Genomic DNA, 21,499 nt, shown 5'->3' on the forward strand with positions numbered 1-21,499 from the left:
ACCCAACTAATAACTTGGTTGGATTTAATCCATATACTGAACTGGCAACATGCACCAGAGAAGGAGGCAGAGGGCGAAAGCATGTCTTTGGGGAAGAAATCACACATGACAGGCACTTTCAAAGTGGTTCACAGATATTTCATTTGTTGCCTAGGCTCTCTTAACCCTCGGGCTCATCTGCTTTCCATCACCCTTCCAGGCCTGTTTCTGCTCCCCCTCCTGCTATGTCTTTCCTGCATACTCAGGGCAAATTACCCTGACTTAAAGATGAAAATGCCTAACAGTCACATATGCACAACATTCTTCTAAATAAAAACAAGGTTCTGTAAATGTTGTCTTTCATTGCTCATGGATGTCCTTGTGCATCAAATGCATGCAGCAGCACATGAAAGGGAAGAAGTTCTCTTAGTAAAACCATTTTTATTGCCAAGTTCCATTTACAAAGAAAGGTCTCTTCCTTGTTCTTGTTCAGGTTTTCAATAGCCATGACAAATTCTCAATGCCAGCAAATACAGACTCAGAAGTCTGGATTTCAGAAACATACACCAATATTTTCTAATTCCACTCCCTTCCCAGATGCTTAGTTACATTGTTCTTTAAATCAACATAAGATATCACATTTACTCCAAGTGTCTAACATACCCTACATTAAATAATTAATACTTATTGCCTGTAGAAAGACATTTCAGAATTAAATTCACACCATGTGTGGGCTTTTTTCCATGTAAATGTAAGTGCAGGTTCAGGACTTCTTTTTCCTCAAATGAACTACATTTCAGACAACTTTACTGAAATATATTTCATAGGAGGACAGTCCATGTTCATAAAATGCTTTTTGTAGTGCTTAAATCCCAGGTACATTCATTCTTCTAGAAAAATACATTTCTACCTCTTTGCACTGAAAACAATCAAACTTACAAAGCAGCTAGAAATGAAGGAAAAAATTTGCAACAAAAATATCAACACAGCTATTTACAAGTGGAGATGCCTAAAATGATCTTCTAAAGTTTGCAATGCTTCCAGAATGTTTCCTGAAGTTGTGACAATGTATAGTTAGTGCTGTCCCTGGGCAAAACAAAGCTCCTAGACATAATAGTCTATAAATTTCATACTTGAATCTATTCTCAATCTATCTTTAAAAAAATTATCTTCATGTTCATTGTAAGAACTTTTGCCTCAGTTAGTCCTTAAATACAGCCAAACACTAACCCTCAGATCTCATACAGACTATAAGATTGCAATTACTGTGTGTCTTAAACTCACTTTAGTATGAGTATCCATAACTAAAAGTAATGGGAAACAAGATAAAAAAAATTTCAAGAATCCTCAGATGATGATCTTAAAAGAATCCTGTGAACTAGTCTGGACCTTAACTTTTGTTATCAAGTATTCTTAGTCATTACTTGCTTAAGCCATTTTTGGTTACTTTTAAAATAAATGCACTCAACACATTTATTTATGCTAACAAGACAGCCCCAACAATGACAAGTTTTTCCTTTTCATATTAAGAACCAATCAATTCAAGTTAACAAAACAATAAACCAGATACCACCACAGTGCACATTTATTAGACAACCAAAATTTAGCTTTACATTTATGATACATTAACAAACACAAAATATATATTTTATAACACCTTGCAAAAGAAATCAAAACTGAGCAACGTGCAAATCTAAAAATGCTGGGAGATCAAAATAGGGAAAATTCTGTACAAATGTAATATAAAAATATGTTTCCATATGAAAGAACCCTCTGTTTGAGACTCAGTCAAGAACTGCATCTCCTATGTCTTTGTTGCTACTCAAGTATTGAGCAGCAGAAAAACCCCCAAGAACTACTCCCCTCCCAACCCCTAAAAACATCCCACCCTAGCAAGCCCTGCTTGGATCACCCTCTGCTTTTCAGAATCCAGTAGGAGATGGCAAGATTTATTCTATTTGTTTCTAATTCATGCTGCAAATGCTGGGGAAGGTCAAGAGAAACACAGCAGGCAAGCACAGGAGAACTTCTCCAAAGATTGCTAGATAATAGAAGAGCAGCGCCCAGGTGAGTGGTATCTTAAGGTGGGTCAGTGTGGTGAACCAGGGACACACCAAAAAACTCTTTCAAGAAGGACAGTAGCAGTTAAGAAGAGACTTTTCAACATGTATTTAGATGGCTACATTAGGCTGTCTGAAAGAAAGAGACCAATTACCTTGGAAGCAAAAGGCCTTGATCTCCTGCCCCCAGCTATGTCTCTGCAGATCTCTGATCCAACTACAGGACTAAACCATTTCTTTTCCCAGGCAGCAGCTGCTTGCCTGGGCAATGCTCTTTTAAAAGCAAGTTTCACTTCAGCTGGTTAGTGGAGACAAGGGCAGAATGTTTACTTTGGTGTGGGTTTTCTGACCACTACTCCCTGGTGGTCAGTGCCCCTGCTCCTAAGGCTGTTCTGGAGCTCCCTGTCTCCTGCAGGAGTGACAGCAGCACCCCAAGAGTGACAGCAGCACCCCAAGAGTGACTGACAGCAGCACCCCAGAGTGACTGACAGCAGCACCCCAAGAGTGACTGACAGCAGCACCCCAAGAGTGACTGACAGCAGCACCCCAAGAGTGACTGACAGCAGCACCCCAGAGTGACTGACAGCAGCACCCCAGAGTGACTGACAGCACCCCAAGAGTGACTGACAGCAGCACCCCAGAGTGACTGACAGCAGCACCCCAGAGTGACTGACAGCACCCCAAGAGTGACTGACAGCAGCACCCCAAGAGTGACTGACAGCAGCACCCCAAGAGTGACTGACAGCAGCACAGCACTGAAGTGTTTACTTTTAGGAAGTGGCTTCATCCTTACACACACAGTTTCACCTGCTTGTCTGATAGCTTACCTACATCTTCAAGCATAAAGTTTATTTTACTGCTAGTGAAATGACAATTCTAGGGCAATTACTGAATTCCTGGATTGCTTGAAGTAATCACAATTAAACAGTAGACCTATTCTTCTATTTTCCTAATAACAGTATTTAAGTCATTTCCTGTGAAGCTCTCACTAGACAAGTGATCATGAGATTGAAAAGCCACTCAAAAGTAATAAAAAGTACAAAGTCACCTCTCTTTCCCTTTGCCCCATTTCTTGTGCAGTACAGCTCAGGGGTGAGATTATTCATATGCATTGAAGAGACTCTTTGTGGGTCTAATCTTACTAGAACTGAATTTGAAATGAGATAAATTAAGATCAAGGTTTTCCAGTCTAAAATTACTTCTGTTTAAGGGAACTCAGCCTGCACAGTGATATTTTCTGTAATCTAGGTCAAGAATCTAAGGTTAATAACTAACATAAAATGATTTCTAATTAAGTGAGGCATTTTTTATAATGGTCTCCAGAATATTACTAAGACTACAGTGTAATGCTGCACCATTTTAGAGAGAGTCTAGACTTCAATCAGTTCAGCTAATAAAAATTCATGTGGTTCTTGTGCCCAGATTGCTACTGATGTGTCTAGGCCTGTTCAGGTACATGCACATTAGCTGCAACAGTGACTGCATGAATGCAAATTCATCTTAAGCATGAGACAAAAAACCCAAAAAAGCAGGCTCTTACTCTAGTAATGCCAGATTTTCACACAAAATCCACTGCAGTGCTGAGGACACCTAAACTCTGAATTCATTTAGAGTTTGGGCCACTCTGGAATGGTCAGATTATCAGTTAATTCAATTTGAGACAAAGTAGAAGTCACAGAAAATTAGAAATCAAAACTGCATGAAAAAGTAAATAGGGGGAAAAAAATTACTGGCATTCAAGTGGCAGACACCTCACATACCCAGCTGGCAAAGATTCAATTATTATGTGAAGGAGAAGACAGAAGAAGTGAGAAAAGTGGTACCTGTGAATTAGTCAATCTCATATGTGTATATATATATGAATATATATCTATATATACACCTATATGTATATACACACATATATCTACACACACATATATATGACAGCCAGGAAGAGGTACAATAAGCAACTGGGAAAAGGGTAAAAATGTTGCAGATTCACCCATTTGGTAAGAACTCAATGCCAGTAGAGTGCAGTGGTGACTAAAATCAATACCAAGTAAACAGCAGCCCTCCTCTGAGGAACTGCCAACTCAGGGTTGAGAACAGACCAGCAATGACAAGCTACTCAATTTACTATTAACTTAAATTAACTTACTTGGAAATTGATGAAAAATCTGAAATTCCTTTCATGTTAAATTATGTATCAAATCAGCAAAGAACATTCCAAGCTTTAAGAAACATCTTTCCCTTTTCTGTCAGCTTGGTGTCAGGATCTAGGAAGTAATGTGAACTCAGAGTCACTTTTACGTATGTTTAATGTTGTTTAACTGAGATACCATCCCAGACAGGAAAAAAAATAAACAATACCTTTCGAGATCAGACTTGCAATGGAATTATCACTTAGATATGGTGACCTTCTTCCTACATGACTATGAAAAATCTGAAAAACCTCTTTAGAGTAAAACTGCTTCTGTCTGCTTCTTGAAGTTGTCTTTCAGTTGCAGGGATATCACCATTCCTCAGATGTGTAGCAATTTGACTGTCAGAAGTGAACAAACAAGCTATAGCAATCTTGTAAAATATTTTACATTCCTCTCTGGGCATCTAAGCAAAGACTAAAGTAGTCTCAAAAATCCCTTGTGTTAATTTGAACAAGCATTGTGTTTTAACTTTGAATCAAACCTTGAAATAAATAAATATGGAAAACATAGTATTTAAGTCTGGAGTCCTACAAAGACAATACTGAATGTGGCCAAGCCTGCTGGTATTGTGCAGACCTCCAAAAGATGAACAAGTTTAGGATTAAAAAAAAAAACAACCAACCAACCAAAAAAACCAAATAAAACCCCAAAACCCCTGTTCCACAAATAAAACCCCGAACCAAACACCAAACTGAAAAAACACACCCTGACTCAAATGGAAATTTTACCTCTGTCCTATAATATATAATTTTTTTCTGGTCTATGGCACATCTCCCATTTCAGAGACGTAACAATGCAGTACCATGAAGCTGGGTATCCAAAAGTCTCTTCACTTTGCCATAATACTGTAGACCTTTTACAATAAATTAGTTCCTATTAGAAAGACAGTAGGTTCTCTGAAACATGTTCATGTTCTTGTATAACATAAACTGGTAGGAAAGAACCAATCCAGATTCACAAGTCTGGGTTTTTCTCTCTTCCCCAGTTCAGATATGCTGAGTATGCAATGTTGGCTCTGAAAACTGCTGACATTCTCTGTCACCACTTGGTCCCTTCATGTGGGCCTGAGGCCTCTCAGGCCTCCAGAAGTATCTGCACTCCCAGAGGGGAAAAAAAAATAATCACAATTTGGTTGCACTTCCTTCACTGTTTATTACGGTCTGCATGGTGGCTTTAGTCAGAACTTTCCTCCTCTACCTCTTTCACCTTGTCAACCTCAACTTCAGGCTGCAAAGAGGCCTGAGGGATGCAGCTGAATGTTCGGATGCTGTGCGGATCCACTGGTGGCACCAGTGTGAGCGACTCCACACTCAACGTGTCCGTGCTGTCATCTGTGAGTAAGGATATGGTGGGCTGCTGGGCAGGAATCAGGCTGGGAGACAGGTTGGCTGTTTCTGTGTCACTGGGTTTTACAGCATTTCTGCCGGACTTGGAAACAGCTGCAAGAGTTTCATCAGTCAACATCGTCTGACCGGAACTGGCCGTCAGAGGCTGCTCTGGAGCTGAAGCATCATCTGAGAAAAGAAAACACCAAGAACAATCAATACTCAAGGCAGTATGCACATTAACCTAACAATACACCATTATTCAAGAATAACTGGGTAGAAAATACAGTTCTGTGAAGCACTATGCTTACACATCCACATTTTAGTAATTAGAAATAAACCAAAATATTATAAAGGCATAACCTAAAACGTCAGTAGGATTATGTTCTAATTAGGAACCATTTAGTATTAGAATATGTATCAATATTAAAAATTTTCTTAGAGAGAGCAAGTTGAGGGAAAGAAAACCTCTCCAGTATTTAGTATGAACTAAAATGAACCCGCTACCCCTTACCAGGAAAATCTTTAGAAATAAAAGAAAAAAACTGAAGAACCACTCTATAGCCAGCTTTCCCAAAAGGTGGCCTGTTTCTTACAAAAATTTGGAAGTCACTCTCTCAATTCATCCTCCAGGTTCATATTTAAGTGACACCTCAACCACAGAAAGCAGAATTATGGCAGAAGAGGAAGGAGGATCATTTCCTTGCTGCAACTGAAAGGTGCTGCAAGAGGCCTGCTTTACACAGCCTTCTGAGACATGGGGGTCTCCTCCTAAGCAAGGAGCATCCAACACTCACATTGAGAATAAGCATAAATGCTACAGAAAACTGATATGCTGCTGCACCTCCTACTTCATGAAAAAACCCTCCAACATTATTAGCTATTTGTGCTGTCCTCTCCCCCTAAAAATCCTAGTGAACTGTCAAGCAAGCTAAGCTGTTCATTTGGCTCAGGATGGAGAGGGAATGGACAGGATGAGGTGATACAGCCTTAGATGATCAAGTATGCCCAGAAAAGTCAGTTTTTTTTCTTTTCAGACTACAATAATAGATGCCATTAAAGTAAAAGGTATCCAGCTTCAAGACAGACCAGTTTTAAAGCTTTTCTAAGAAACAGCATGTGTTCAAGTGTACAGGAATCTGCAGAAAAGCTTACAAGGCAATGTAGTGAATACATAAGCTAAGAATTAAATTATGGTTTTAATACACAGTGACCTTAAAAAATTTTCTGTTTCATTATGATTCCAATTAGTCCTGGAAAAGAACAGAAAGCATGAACATAAGACAAAGGGAAAAAAAAAAAAAAAGGAAAAGCAAAGTAGAGAATGGAATGGGTATCAGTAAGGTATAAATGGATTACACTAAAATTACTGGTTGTTTTACCTTTCTGGTAAGATAACCCAAACAATGGGGTACTCTCACTCCAGAAACCACTCACGTACTTTTTGCTGAATTGGAGGCTAAAGCTTCTTGCTTTGATAAAAACAAGATTTTTAGATGGTAAAAAAAGTCTACTATTAAATAAAAGAGGTATCAGTGGTTATTTTTGAATGATAAGTACAGATTCAAAGTAACCCTACAGATTCTTCATCTGTCAAGAAGCTTTAGTGAGAATGTAGCAACTGATAACAGAGGAAGTGATGCAAGAATCACATGGAAAATGAACTACTCACACAATGAAATACAGGCTCATTTCTCTGAATTCCAAGCTGAGCACTAACATTTCAGTATGCACAGAACAGTGAGTTTCTGCATTTTCAACTTATACAATCTTCAAATGCTATCAAATGCTCTTTGCCAAGGTAACTTTTAAATCTTATTTGTACTACAGCATGAATAGTCCCCCCAATTCAGATTCAGAAACGTGAGGCATTCTGGTAAGTAAAGTATTATCAACTAATGGCATTCTGCTCAGAATGTTGCTTATAGCACATTTCTATTTAACTTCTGAATCCACACTTCAGTTCTTAAATCATTCCTTCCCCTCTCCCAATAGAATATCAATGTCTTAATACTTGAATTTACTGAAATGATGAAAGACATTATATTCTTTTGTTATGCTGGATGTTTTGGTCCCAAAATCCTTCCAGGTAGGTTCTAAGTTAATGCTAAAGTGACTCCTTTCTTAATGCCACAAACAAAAAATATTTGGAAAAAAGTCTTCATAAAAAAAAAGTATCTGGAGTTAACAAGTCCAAATTTTCTACACAAAAGTCTCAAAAAAACCATTAAAAAGAATGGCAAAAGTATCAAAAACTGTGAGCAAAATACACTGCCCAGTATTTCAGTGGCAGCATTTGTAGAGAATACAAGATCAGAGCTCTCCTGTGCTTCCCTCCAGCTGTTATTGATATTGCTAGAAGCCAGTCTCTCCCCTCTCAGGATGTCTTTTGTCACTGCCAGCCTGGTTTCCATCACTGTGGCATTGAATTTCAGGGAACAGTGGCCAATTGCTGTAACCCAGGGTGGCACCACTGTCAAAATGATCAGAAAACAAATCCCAACACACAAAAGGGTGGAGGAGAGAGAGTTCTTAACACTGTCTAGAGCTCACAAGAATGTCTGTCCTTAAGCAGGTACCAAGCTCTTGCTTCTAAGGAGTTTCACATACTCAGCATATCTATAGATTAATTTCTCTACTTATTATCTGGAATTTCCCTTTATACTATATATAAAAATACTAACTGGCTTTCAAAATCCAAACTCCCAACATTTTGGCGCAGTTTGACTTTTGGATAGAAAGAAAATTTGTAATTTTTCCCTAGATAAAACCACCAGTCATCGAGATATGCTCTGCTCTTAAATATCAAAAGGTTATCACCTAATACTAGAAAACAGCATTTCTATTTATCTTTCCCCAGCCTCAATGTACTTAGGCAAGAGTGTTTTGGCACAAAATATATGCCAAATCTGCAGCAAAACCAGGGAGAGAGAAGTCAGTTTCTTAAAATGGTTTTGATCTTTGCTCCAGCAAACAGTCTTCCATACCTCCAAACATTGTACTTATTGAAAACAAGGTGTAATTTTGCAAGTTTTGGGGTGTTATTAGCTCTCTTTGGATGCAGAGCCTTCAACAGCCTTACAATGTTTTTCAGCACTTCTTTAATACTACAAAGATTATTGTTACAACAAAAAAAAACAACTAAAACATTCAACTTGTTATATTAACTTATGCTAAGAAGGGTTATTGTGAAAGAAGTTTGAAAAGAACAGAAAAAGGAAAGAATAGACATCTACCGTGAAGTGTCCTAAGCTGTACAGCAACGTACTATGAAAGGATAACAAAAATACAAATTACAAGACATTAGGCAAAAAGTTGCAAATTAAATCTATAATGATGAAAAAGGGTGTTTATATAATACTAGCAGAGTAAAGTAGCTTCATGCCATGACAGGAACAAAAGAAAAGAAAATTAGATACAAGTTCAAACAGATTATATAACAAAGGTCATCTGGAGCATATTTCCATATTTTTTTGCATCTGCTCCTCCTCCTCACCTCCTCAGGTAAGGACAATCAAACAGTCCATAAAGTCATCTGCCAGAACCTGATGATCACAGAAATATTAAGCTTGTGCCATCAGAGTCCAGGGACAGTCTTATGCTGAATGCCTGTCCATTTGACCTGTGCTATAAAGAGATTTCTTGCTGCTGGCCAAGGACCTGCATTACTGTCCATTCAGGAGCCTGTGTTTACTGAATTTCACTACAGCCAGGGCTGCCCTGTGCAAATGAAGACATGGCTGCTTTGAAGCTGGAGGCTTGATAGCACAATTTCCACCTTTGGCACGAGTGCCCAGAGACATGGGAGAAGCCGCAGATAAGGCTTTCAGGAACAGCTCATTATTGATTTACAGTTCTCCCAAAACAAAACGCAGAGACAAATATTATAACACTTTCTTCAGTTTCCTACCTCACTGTCACTGCTGTCAGCATGGAAAGCAAATATGTTCTACTGATTATTATGGGCTTGTGAAGGCTTATGGAGGAACCTGCCTGAGTGGGTATTGCGGGAGTTTCTGCTGCAGCTGCTGCTGGAAGGCCTAAACCCAGTGTCCACCGTGACTGTCAGCCTCCGACAGACTAAACACCCGCCGGCGTCCTTTCCTGCCAGACCTTACTAGAGGGAAACACAGCCAGAAATCATACAGAGCCTTCAACAATGACACAGGGGAGGGAAACTGGAATGGAGACAAAGGATAAATGTTAGAGCAGCAACAAGAATAAGTGACAAGGACACACCCGTAACTGCTGGTATCTTGAATACAATTTGACACCACACCAAGAGCCTTCTACTTTTGGGAAATACTTCTGAAGCAGGAAGTATTCATTCTTTAGAAATAAATGAGTTTATATGAATTTAATGCTTTGCTTCCTATCTGAAAATGTTTGTAAGTTTGGGCTATGTCTGGCAATATCAACATCAAGGAGGGCTGGCAGGTATTTATTTGCATTATAATCTACTCACCTGCTTTAGAAACTTTGAGAGAAGTTCTTTACCACAAATTCTGGTGACACAGAATTATTCTCCTTTCCCCTGGCCATGAATTATATGCAGTGCAGTACTGTGCACGTGACAACACTTCAGATCACTCAGCCCTACTATTCTGAAACCCAACAGTAGCATTTACATTTGGTTTATGATAAAACCGAACACAGCGTTTGAAAAGATAACAGCAGTTCAGATGATGATGCTTGGTGCATAGAAAGTTCCTAGAAAAGAAACTTTCTAAGAACAAAAGTACTTCCTCACCTAGTCAGAAAATTACTAGAGCTTCACAGAACAGGAGGTCAAACCACATTTACATTACTGATTATAGAGGGAAGAGACAGAGATGGTTTCAATAGGAAGGCAGGCACTGCTCTTCTAAGCTTGATTAATCACCCTCTCCTTGGAATGGAAATTTAATTTCAGACTGGAATCCAATATGTTCTCTGCAACAAGGGACAGTTCTTGGTACTTATTTTAGATCTTTTATCACCAATACCTGCCAGAAGCAGAAAATACAGCTTAAGTGGCACAGATCAGTGCCTTGTGAAGTCCTCATTACCTATTGCTCTGATGTAAACATTTTCTTAAGTACTGAAGCCAATTGCTTTTTAAAAGTTAAGACAGCTTAAAAAGTAATAAAATACAGCACAGATGACATTAATACATTCATAATTCTGGAAGACTGCTAACTTACAGTAAGAGAGCTTCTATATCTAATCCTTGGCATATATGACAATAAGCACTTTAAAGAAGTGTACAGTTCCAGCAGGAGTAGCCAAGACACAACTGTATTCTAAGCTCTGAAACTTGATGATTAAAATCTGTCTAACGAGAACATTTCTACCTTAGGCATAGTAACATTTCAAAAGCACATGATAATTAAAAAAAAAAAAACTAAATACAAAGAAAAAACCAACCTGATAGCTGGACTTGCAGAACCCGACACTGATTTTTCTGTCTTGCTAAGCAATCTGCTTTCTTTAAGGGATGATTTCTGCTTTTTCAATTTTAAAGAACAATAATCTTGTAAAGGGCTAAGTTTAATCCCCAAACACTGCAAATGGGGGAGCTGCCAGTCTTTAAAATATCTGTGCCATAAAGCAGCTTGACAACTACTAGGTAGGATAGCCAATGAACTTGGGAGTCATAGGAGTTTATTTCACTCATGACAAAGCAACTGATGCAATGCTGTGGGACAGTCTGATGCAGGTATGAGTGATAACAAGTAAATTATTTTTACAAAACATTGAACTAACATAACTTTTCCCTGTGATACATTTTTGAAAGAACTTTTGCTGTTTAATCATCAATTTATCCTCTATGTTGTAACATTTTCTCTTAATTAACATGCAATTTGTCTTTATTTTGTTCTCATCTATCACTGTTTTATGTAAAAATTGGTGTCTATGTTCCAAATCTCATTTTCTGAGACAACTCTGTGAAGATTTACAAGTATCATCTAAAATATATTAAACCCTGACCAGTTTAAATCTGTCAACAGACTGTAACTTAGGACACTATAATCACAAGTTCACAGTATAAAAAGCTGTGTGGTTTAAGATGTTGCTCCTAAGGAAGGTAGTTGAGGTAGTTTCCTTGAAGTCCAGATAGGCATCTCCCCTTTATCAAGTCTGGCCTTCTTGTCTGAAGTTCCTGAGCAACCCAGGATGCTTTTCATGCTCAACAGCTTGAGCAGGTGCCAGAACAAAGAGGGGAGCAGGGAAGGAGGGGCAGAGAGGGGCACAGACATTTGTGTGTGTGTTCAAAATGGAATGGGAAATGAGACAGAGTCAAATGTGACAGATGGCAGCAGCATTCAGGGGCTACCTTGGGACATAAAACAGATTTTGGTAACTGCTTGCTGCTCATCACAGACTGGTTACTTCCTCCTCAAAGGAGCTACTTCACATCATGCAAGTCACTGCTGAGAAGCAGAGGAGGAAAGGCATTTTAGCTTCAACTGTCCTCAAGTGGTTAAGCTAAGGGAAAACCACTGCTTTACACAGAAGTGGGTGAATACCAACAGCTGTTTCCACATCCCAGTTGAGTGGTCAGCATGACCTGATCTAACACAGACTGTGCTCATGGCACTGTCACCTCCTTCAGCAGAGTTCTGTTCATGCACAAGTTCACAGAACAGCCCCTTGCACATGCCAAACAGAGCCCCACTTTCATGCCACAGCCCTGGCAAGTTTCCACTACAGATCACAATTCCATGTAAGTATTACAAAAGGGAGAATATTCAAACTCACAGTAAACTGGTCAATCAGTTAATGCAGAGACACTGATCCCAAGAATGCCACTACTGAACTGGTACTGGCAAAAGTGTCAAAAGGGCTCTGGGGGTTGGGGAAAACCCTTCCTACATTCACACCTCCCAGAAGACCTAGGGAGTTCAGAATTCTCACTAGTCTGTAATAAGGACATTGAGCCACCATCAGAACTCACCCACAGGTTTTAAACCACTACTTGTGTTCATTATTGCCTGCAACTACACTAAGCAGTTTGGTACAGACCAGGGCAGCAGCTTTGAAGAATTATGCACACTTATTGCTTTAGTCTGATTTTAGGAACAGTTTCTGTGCATTAATGACATTCTTCTAGAAAGAAACTAAACTATTAGATATGCTGCAGCTATGCACCAAATACACTTCTAACACTAACAGCCAACATATCAGTCTGACCTGACCACTGGTCCTTTGAACAGCCACATACATGGCAGGGATTCTTGATCCTACAGGCCAGAGCAAATATTGTCCAGCAAAACCCCTAAGCCACATGCATGCACCTCAGTTCCAACTGTGCATTATCCTACTGCAATAAAATACCTGCTCATGCACATAAAGCCACTGCCTTCCTCTCTGTAACTGCCCTCTGAGGAGAACAAAAGTCATCCCTGCAGCAGATCAGTGCAAGTTCTGATTTGGGACTGGAGCAGCTGACGCACATCGTCAGGTTCGTTCCCTCTGACTTGGCTGAAGGGGACTGGGCCCAGTGGTAGGACCCAGAATTGGACCCTCACAGCTACATCTGCTAGAGCATGACATAAAAAAAATAATCAAAGCACACCCAAAGACAGTTTTCCTGCACGACACGTGACATTTTGCACATACTTTATGATTAAGTCACAATGAAGGTCAAGGTGGGCAGTTCATGCAACCTAACTGGCAAAGTGCATACTGAAATCAGGCACTCCAAAATACTTTTCCTCTGGTTTTGGTCTGGGTTTTTTTCATTATTTTTATCATAATTTTCAGGGGTGAGGAAGGTAGGGAATAGTTTGTGTTTATTGTTGTTTGTTTTTCTTTTTTTTTTGGAAATCAATGAGCAGCTTCCTGTCATCAAGCTTTTTAAAATGCAGGAAAACCAATTTTATGTAATACAAATGCCAACATACTGTGTAAGCAGACTGCAATTTTGTTAACTACAGTCTGTGATGATACTTCAATAATTCACTATCTTTTTATACTTGATGAGTAATTGTATGTTCTGGATCTATGCATTTTTTCATAGAAATCAGATTATGTGTGCTTGAAACACCTCAGTCTGAAACAAAGCACAGTCTTGCTTGATATTTTTGTGAACTAGCTTGAATTGCTTATACTTACAGAAATAATATAGATTCTTTATTTTCATTTCCTTTACCACAGTTTTCTCTTAGATACTCTTGGTAAGAACCTGTAGCTGCATTTCTCTTTCTGACCATAGAGGATTCAAATACAGCAGAGGACACTGTACATGAGCCTTTTTACTCTGCTAAGGAGAAACATGTCATCAAATTCATGTTTTCTTGTAGTGCCAATCCAGCCTGAGGATTCTGACAAATGACAGCACTTCTCTGTGCAATGACTACATATTACCTGGACCATGAAGAGACTGGGTAACAGCAATCACTTGGCAATAGAGGAAATAAATTTTTGAATATATGGTATATAAAAATATCCAAATTATATTCTGAAATTACACATATTGCAGGACTATTTTGACTATGTGTTAATCTTTCAAGGTAATAGATGCTTTTTAATCTAGAGTCTGGCTGCTAGAATGCTTTAAATATTTATTGTACCTTAACTTCATCAGCACTCTTTCATTACCCTTTCCAGCAGTATTTCTTTCAGGGACACTCACTTGAAACATATTGGTCTTCAACATATTGGTCTTCAGTGAAACCTAAAAACACTCAATACCTAAAGAAGTTGCATCATTTCCTGTAGGACTGCAACAAATTTTAGATATAGATGGGCCTTCCAAATAAAGGCAAAATGGCACATCTTAGAAGGGGTAGCCTGATCAACCCTCTCAAGGAATGATCAACATTGTAAGTGACCACTAAAATGAGGGCTTGCTTGAAAAGGTCTTGAGAATCAAGTTCCCTCTATTGTTTTATAACCAAAATGAGGTAGAGTAGGTCACTTCTAGCATGAAAGCATTTCAGGATGCACCCTTGTCTAGTCTCCAGCCTCAGGCTTTGCCTCACACAATTTGCACTCAGAACAGACAATGCTACAAGATTCTCTACAAATACTACATGAAAGGGAGGAATAATGCAAAAAGAAGTTTCAGTTTAAGCATACCCACTAAATATACTGACCAATGCAAACACATGCAACCTACATTTGTGAAAGTTACACTGTCAGTCTATTTATATTGCAGCCTCTTCTGCACCAATGAAACAGCCTCCTGAAACATGGAGGTGTTCAGCCACAAGAGTGTTGTTGCGAAAACTTTGCAATATTAATATCCTAAATAATTATTTTCAAATATTTCATATTTGGCCCATTGTTACAAATTACCCTGAGGATCAGATAAACACACAAAAGCAAATGTCACCCAGTTAAAAAAAAAAGCAATACTTCAGTTAAAACAAACCATTGACAAAAAAAAAAAATCCTCAACATTCTAAACTGTTTGTGCTAGGAGAGAAGTCAGACAAGCAGGACATTATTTCACCAATACTTAAAGTCTCTACTGAAAGAAGCCAAGTATTTAGAGTTCCAGAAAGCTGAAGAGATCACTGCAATTTATACTACAATTTACTTTTAATTGGCTTAGTTGATTAAGTAATCTAAAACCATAAAGCCCTACTCTTTGAATCCAGTAACAAAGCAACTTAATTTTACAATGATCTGCTCTGCATCCCTTAGTGCCTAGGCTGAAGGTGGTGAGTGAATACCTGCTGGGCTCTGAGCAGCAGAAGGAGTGGATGTCGAGCTTGCAGTCACTGAGTCACAGCGCCCTGTACTGCCACTGCCACTGGAAGGGGACGGTGACGAGAGCGGGGATGGATTGTGCTGATTTATGCACTGGGCTACAGCAAAGCCTGCAAAACAGGACAGTGAAGTTTACAAGTTAAATAGCAATCTTAAAAGATTAAAGCTGTTGAACAAACTGGGAAAGGGTAAAAGCAAATCCTGTATGAAGGTGATGCCAACCTCATGTAGTGACCCAGAGGATGTGCCCTTTCCCACCTTCATCCTGGAAACCAGAGAAGTCTGAATGCACCTGACTGAAAACAGGCTACAAGTGCTGATCAATAAGTAAGTAAAGAGTTTAAGGGATTAAAGGCATTTTAAAACTTAGAGATTGCACAAACAGTCAAAACATATTGAAACTTTTCGATTTTTGATATAGTCAATATATTCACAGGTCACAGACTGTAACATAAGGAAAACAATTAAGTCAAAAGCGAACAAAAAACCCTCTTGGATATAAGACCTACATTTTTTTACTAGACACGACTTCAGAAAATTTTAATCAATCACATCTAATGCTGGCACTGAATTTCGTCCAGCCTCTCACAAACTGAATTTTTTCCAGTGTGGAAGGAAAGACTGGAAAGGTCTATGCAGTGTCCGACAGCACCTCTTAGATGAGTCATTTTCTGGCTTCCAGTGTAATTCTCCTTCAATCTCTTTGCAGGGTAGCATCCTTTTCTTTCCTAACCAGATGGCATTAATTCCTTTCTCCTTCTCTAAGTACACACCTATAGCCACCTCTTCAGGTTTTGCTAGCAAGCAGCTTTTCAGAAGTTGATGCACTTCTTACAGCAAAAGAAGTGCCTTCACCACGGGCTGTAGGTCAGGTGAGGCACACCACGTTTCTGCTTCTGCAGCTCTCCTCCCTCTCTCCCATGGGAAAGTGCTAATGCAGAAGTTTTTTTGGCAGTCCTGTGAAGTACTGAAAGTAGCCACAATGTGGACTACAAAACACCTAACAATACTCTAGTTGCTACCTTCACTGAACAGTCAACACTGAAAGGGAAAGTATCTGACGATCACGTAAGACTGAAAACACACAACACAGTTCTTTATCCTTTTATACAGGGAATCTCCCTTGGCAGTGAATGGATGATTCACTCAGAGAATCTCCTATATAGGGAAGGTGCTGGTGCCATACAGGATGCAACCACTCAAAACTCAGCTTAAATGGACATGTTACAAGAAGCTCTGAAAGCTCTGAAATGTAGATATACCAAGTCAGGAAAATGCTGTTAGCAGCAACACACTGACAGGCTGTGCTACAAGTGAAAACAACAGTGATGAAAGCACAGAAGAAAGCTCACAAACATCTGTCCTGTTAATAATCTGACTTGATCTGTAATCCCACCTCCTACATTCTACCTCCCACGCTTACCCAAGAATTAGACTCAAAACCACTTGCAGAAGCACAATGCCACCTGAATTTCTGTAGCACTGCAGCATAGCTTTAGATAGGTATCTAAATGTCATTTTTACCAAGTTAAATTACATTCATTATGTTCAAGATGAACACCACTTGAAAGAACTAAATCACTACCAAGGCAGGAGAGATGTCTTTCAGTGAAAAACAAAATATTCGGTAAGGAACTAATTGTCCTACAAATGTAAATAAATCCATGCATTTTATTTCAGAAACCAAAAGTGACTGATCTACAATCACTTAGGTAAGTTAAACTGAGTTTACACAGTGACACCTGACAGTCTGCAAAAAGTTAACCACAAACTGAACCACCTCAAATGTGAAAGACTTCCACATGTATCACTGGCCATGAGTGCTATAGTTTTTAATCACAGAAAATGTACATTAGATTTTTCATACACAGTTCATAGTTTGAAATATCAGTTAGGATGGGGTAACAAGGAATAACCAACCAGTGGACTTGCGACCACAGAAGTGAGGCAAAGCCAGCTGTTAAGGTGAATGAAATTAAGAACAATTCCTAAAGCCACTGCTACAGAAGAGCTTACATCGAGATATTTAGCTTCCCTTACAGGGCTGGTAAAGGCTGTACCTGCGGATAAAGCATTCTATATCCACAAAGTTTGCATTTCAAGGGAGAAGAAACCTTCCACCCTCAGCAGAACAGCAGAAATAAGTAGACAAGGTCACCCATGACTGTCATAGGGAAAACTGGTCTGATTTAGCAGGATTGCCAGCCCAAAGCTTCTGCAAAACAGCACTCATGGATTCATGTCCTTACATAGGAGCATTTGCTTCAAAATGACCTCAACATATTTTCTCTCCCCAAACAACTGCAAAGGAAGAATTTTAAATGCACTAACGGAAGCTAATTTAGATAGGAAGGAAAGGTAAGCCTGAATAATTCAAAATACTGTAACTGGGAAACTACTGACCAAGGAAAAAACCTCTAATCAGGAAACTCCTATTGGAAATACCTGCAAAGAAAATGTGAGCAGAATTAATCCTAGCTACAGGAAGCAAAATAACAGTAAGGAAGTTAATCTGATGATGACAGGAATGTTAGTTTGTATTACACAAAGGGTTCCAAACCTATGGATGATGTTTTTTCCTTCAGACTTTAAAATGAAGATGGTTATAACTTGCTTGCCATGCTAATGTTAACAAGCTTTCCTCCTACTTTTTTCCTCTCAAAACCTTATTATCATCTACTAAGATATTAACAATGGATAAAATAGTAAGAGAAATCTATTGATTTTTGAATCTTTTGCTTTTCAAAATAAATTTACTTAGTAGGTAAGCAACCACACTTGTTAAAATATTTAGATGTACCTTTTGCTGGAAATCGTTAACATTTCCCTTAAGACAGGCGGGGTATATAAATCTCAGAATAGAGCTGATACTTGAAACTAATTCTTGAGTTTGCTTGAAGAGGAAGTCATTATTTATTTACTTTCAATGGAAGACATCTGTTCACAGGGCCCCTACCAAATCTGCTGGTTTCTTTAAAAACAGTGTTCTTTATTTACACAGATTGCTTCAGAAGTACAATATGTTCATACATAGCTAATAGATGAGATGGTGAAGAGTCCAGCCAGCTACACTATCCCTAAAATGCTCTAACATTCTAGCAAAGGTCAGAAACTTTAAATAGACCTTGGAGTATACTCATAGCCATGACTTCATGGTGATAAAATTGATCAAGTGAGGGATTTTGCTTACGTTGTTCTCTACTGAGAACTGTCCAGTCCAGCAGATGATCACAGCATGTCCCTGCACTTTTCACAGGGGGATGTTCTGAAGCATGGTCTGTGACATTCTCATCACCCTTCACTTGTCCTGCACAAAATCCAGTTTCAAGCTATAACAATGCTCACCCTCTTTCCCCCAGACACCAAGATTTTAACTTTGCACTGTGGAACAATGAAGGAAAATGAAGCCCAGTTTGACAACAATAAGGGAACACAGAAGTTAACTGCAGGCTCTCTAGTGACATATGCAGAGCTTTATGTAGGCACCATGAGAGAAACTGAACCAGACAACTGCAATGAGTGTTCTTGAAAATTCTAAATTCATTGACAATAGGAATTAGGGAACTGAATAGCTGTATCAAAGTTCACAGAGTGAAACTTGCAGGAGGAATGAAAACATTGATATGAGTGTTAATTTCTTAAAAACCATGCTGGATTGTACAGCACTGACAGCCAACATGGTCCTAACAAAAGTAGTAATTAGTCTTCTAAAAATGTTGCCATAAAAACAGCTCTGCTTTGAATCTACAAAGGACATCATCAAGGGAAAGCATAATTTGAGTATTAAAAGTACAACCAAATTAACTGACTGTGCGAGCTCTGCAGAACTCAAACACCAGCTGGAGCTGTAACAGTTAAGAAATGCATACATGAAGCCAGTAATTTAATTGCAACTTGTTCAGTAATTTTTTCAAAGCCACAAAATTCTCCTCTTGAAGTAAAAATCATTGCAAGCCTGATTAAGGGATAAGCACACAGATTCCTATAAAAATCACTAAGAACAAGGAAAGCTTATTCATTCCTCAGCAAAGATAAGATAACAAACCCATATTTGATACTGGTTTTGTAATCAGATGTAAACACAGGATATTAATCAATTTTTATTTTATTACTACCTGTCATAAAATGCATTTCAATGATGTTGTATTTGATATACTTCCAGTGGCCTGCCTCATTTCTTATGCTTTGTATCAAATAAAAGCTTTAAAATACTTTTCCCTCTGGATCTGCAAGTGGAACTCTACATTTCCTGGATTCAAATAAAGGATGTCATTGCTTGAACAAACAACTATGTTGCATCATCCCCAGTATTCCCCTTCGAATTAGCAGATGAAGTCATTCGTTAGGAACACAAAAGCACTCTTAGAGAAAGCTGAAACAGTAACACTGGACTCTTTACAACCACACCTTTTCCATGGAAGTCTGGTCAAATAAGGAAAACACTCCCCTCACACATCATACACTGGTCTTTGACGCACTGACTGACAATACCCATGGTTTTATAATTTCTGTTCCCCAGTCAGGACTCAGGTAACTGAGCTCCAATTCTAAAGCAGTAAAACATCTGCATCCTAAGTAATCTGAATTATGTGCATTTGAATTCTGAATCACATTTAAAGAGAAATGCTGAGTTCTGTGAAATGACTGACAGTAAGAGGTAATGAAATCTTTTGTATAATACAGCACAATTAAGTACTTTCAAGCAGTATGAGATTTCCCTTTAAAATGACTCAACCCAAAAGGAAAATAGTCATCTGGAAAAGAATTTTTGCAGAGAAGTCAATTTTTATTGTGAAACACACAATAAAGAGGAAAAAAAAAGCAAAGAGCTCATTGATTTAGAATCATTCCTTTAATCCCAGTTCCAAGCTAATGTAGCTGTGGCCCTTTTCTGTCTTGCTCACTCTGAGGGAAATGTGGCAGTGCACAACATTCCAGCTGTTTCCACAATCCAGCATGAAGACATTCATAACCGAATTAAAGGAGGAAATACACACAACTGACTGGGACTGCTCATAGAATCTAAATGGGAGGTGCTGGGCTGCAGCTCCAGAGCTGTGTCCAAAACCTGTAACTTCAGCTGAAGGCTGAACAGGAAGATCCGGATGTGCTGCATATATACTGAGTATGCAAAGCATGATTTAAACTAACTTGATTTGTAAGGAAGGCAAGGTATTAAGACATCTGGGGAAACTGCCATGGAAGTATCGCTCACAACGCACCCACAATACACACCCAGGTATTATTTGTTTCTCTCAGAGTAAATTTTGCCATAAGCCTCATCCTGGAATTGTGTGCTCAGGAACACACCACAATAAGCTTTTCACTGCTTGTACAAGTTACAGTACAGTTTTTGCAGACAGAAATCACAAAGCAAAACCTGCTTGTTAATGAATGCTAATCTTACCTGGGACTTTGTCAACAGATGCAAAGACAGAGCGCTGCACTGTGGGGTCACTGCTCCCACGCCGGGACTGGTCATAGAATCTAAATGGGAGGTGCTGGGCTGCAGCTCCAGAGCTGTGTCCAAAACCCATAACTTCAGTTGAAGGCTGAACAGGAAGATCCAGGAGAGCTATGTTTAATCACAATTGATAGTATTTGTTACTCAAATACATAAAAGGAAAAAGAGGTGACAAGAAAATTGATAGTTTGCTCAGGACCTAAGACTAAACCAGATTTTAACATAACTTGCTTTCATTTACCTCTTAATTATGGTTACAAATGCACTGACAAACTAAAGAGTCAGTGCTTCTGGCAACCTTTTCTATATTGCTGTCTACACCACATTCACACTAGGGAAACCTCAAAATTTCAGCGGAAAAGAAAAAAACCCCAGGATTACAGGAAGTCTCTTTCACTAAAAAAAACATTGGAGTTATTAACAATTAAAAAAACCCTTTTGCTTTTCCCTGCAGAAATAAAGTAATTCATTAGTTAAAACAGAACACTGCAGAAAGCCATTTAAAGAGACAATCAGCTTTAAGATGGAAAATAAATGCCTTTGCATTCATTCAATCTAAAATTTTAAATATCAAGTACTAATATCCTCAAACTTGCTTTTATGCCTTGCTTCATGTAAAAAAAATTAAAGTGTCACATATCCACTTCATAAATTCTAAGTTAAATATGGAAGTAAATCTATTCCTTGGAAACTCAGTCCTGTTTTAGAGTCTTCTGTAGCCCACCACTCCTCAGTGTGCCTCAGCCTGACATTACAGAGTGATTTGCCACGACAGCCCAGTGCTGT

At 38.7% G+C, this 21,499-nt stretch overlaps 1 protein-coding gene across 7 annotated transcripts in view; it reads right to left on the bottom strand.

Annotated features, from left to right (window-relative positions):
* Positions 1–400: 400 nt before the first annotated feature.
* Positions 401–21,499, bottom strand: part of CLEC16A (C-type lectin domain containing 16A) — a 60,374-nt gene continuing 39,275 nt past the window's right edge. For 2 of the 7 annotated variants that reach the window (XM_063171078.1, XM_063171075.1), the window contains 4 exons: positions 20,657–20,824; positions 15,213–15,359; positions 9,544–9,663; positions 401–5,739 (listed from right to left, as the gene is read on the bottom strand). In XM_063171078.1, coding sequence (XP_063027148.1) covers positions 5,399–5,739; positions 9,544–9,663; positions 15,213–15,359; positions 20,657–20,824 — 776 coding nt within the window. In that variant the 3' untranslated portion in view covers positions 401–5,398. Of the gene's footprint in view, positions 5,740–9,543; positions 9,668–15,212; positions 15,360–20,656; positions 20,825–21,499 lie in introns of those variants that run through there. The other 5 variants (XR_010029959.1, XR_010029958.1, XM_063171080.1 and 2 more) reach the window with 5 other exon arrangements.

Source organism: Melospiza melodia, chromosome 18 (genome assembly GCF_035770615.1).
Source record: "Melospiza melodia melodia isolate bMelMel2 chromosome 18, bMelMel2.pri, whole genome shotgun sequence".
NCBI classification, from domain to species: domain Eukaryota; kingdom Metazoa; phylum Chordata; class Aves; order Passeriformes; family Passerellidae; genus Melospiza; species Melospiza melodia.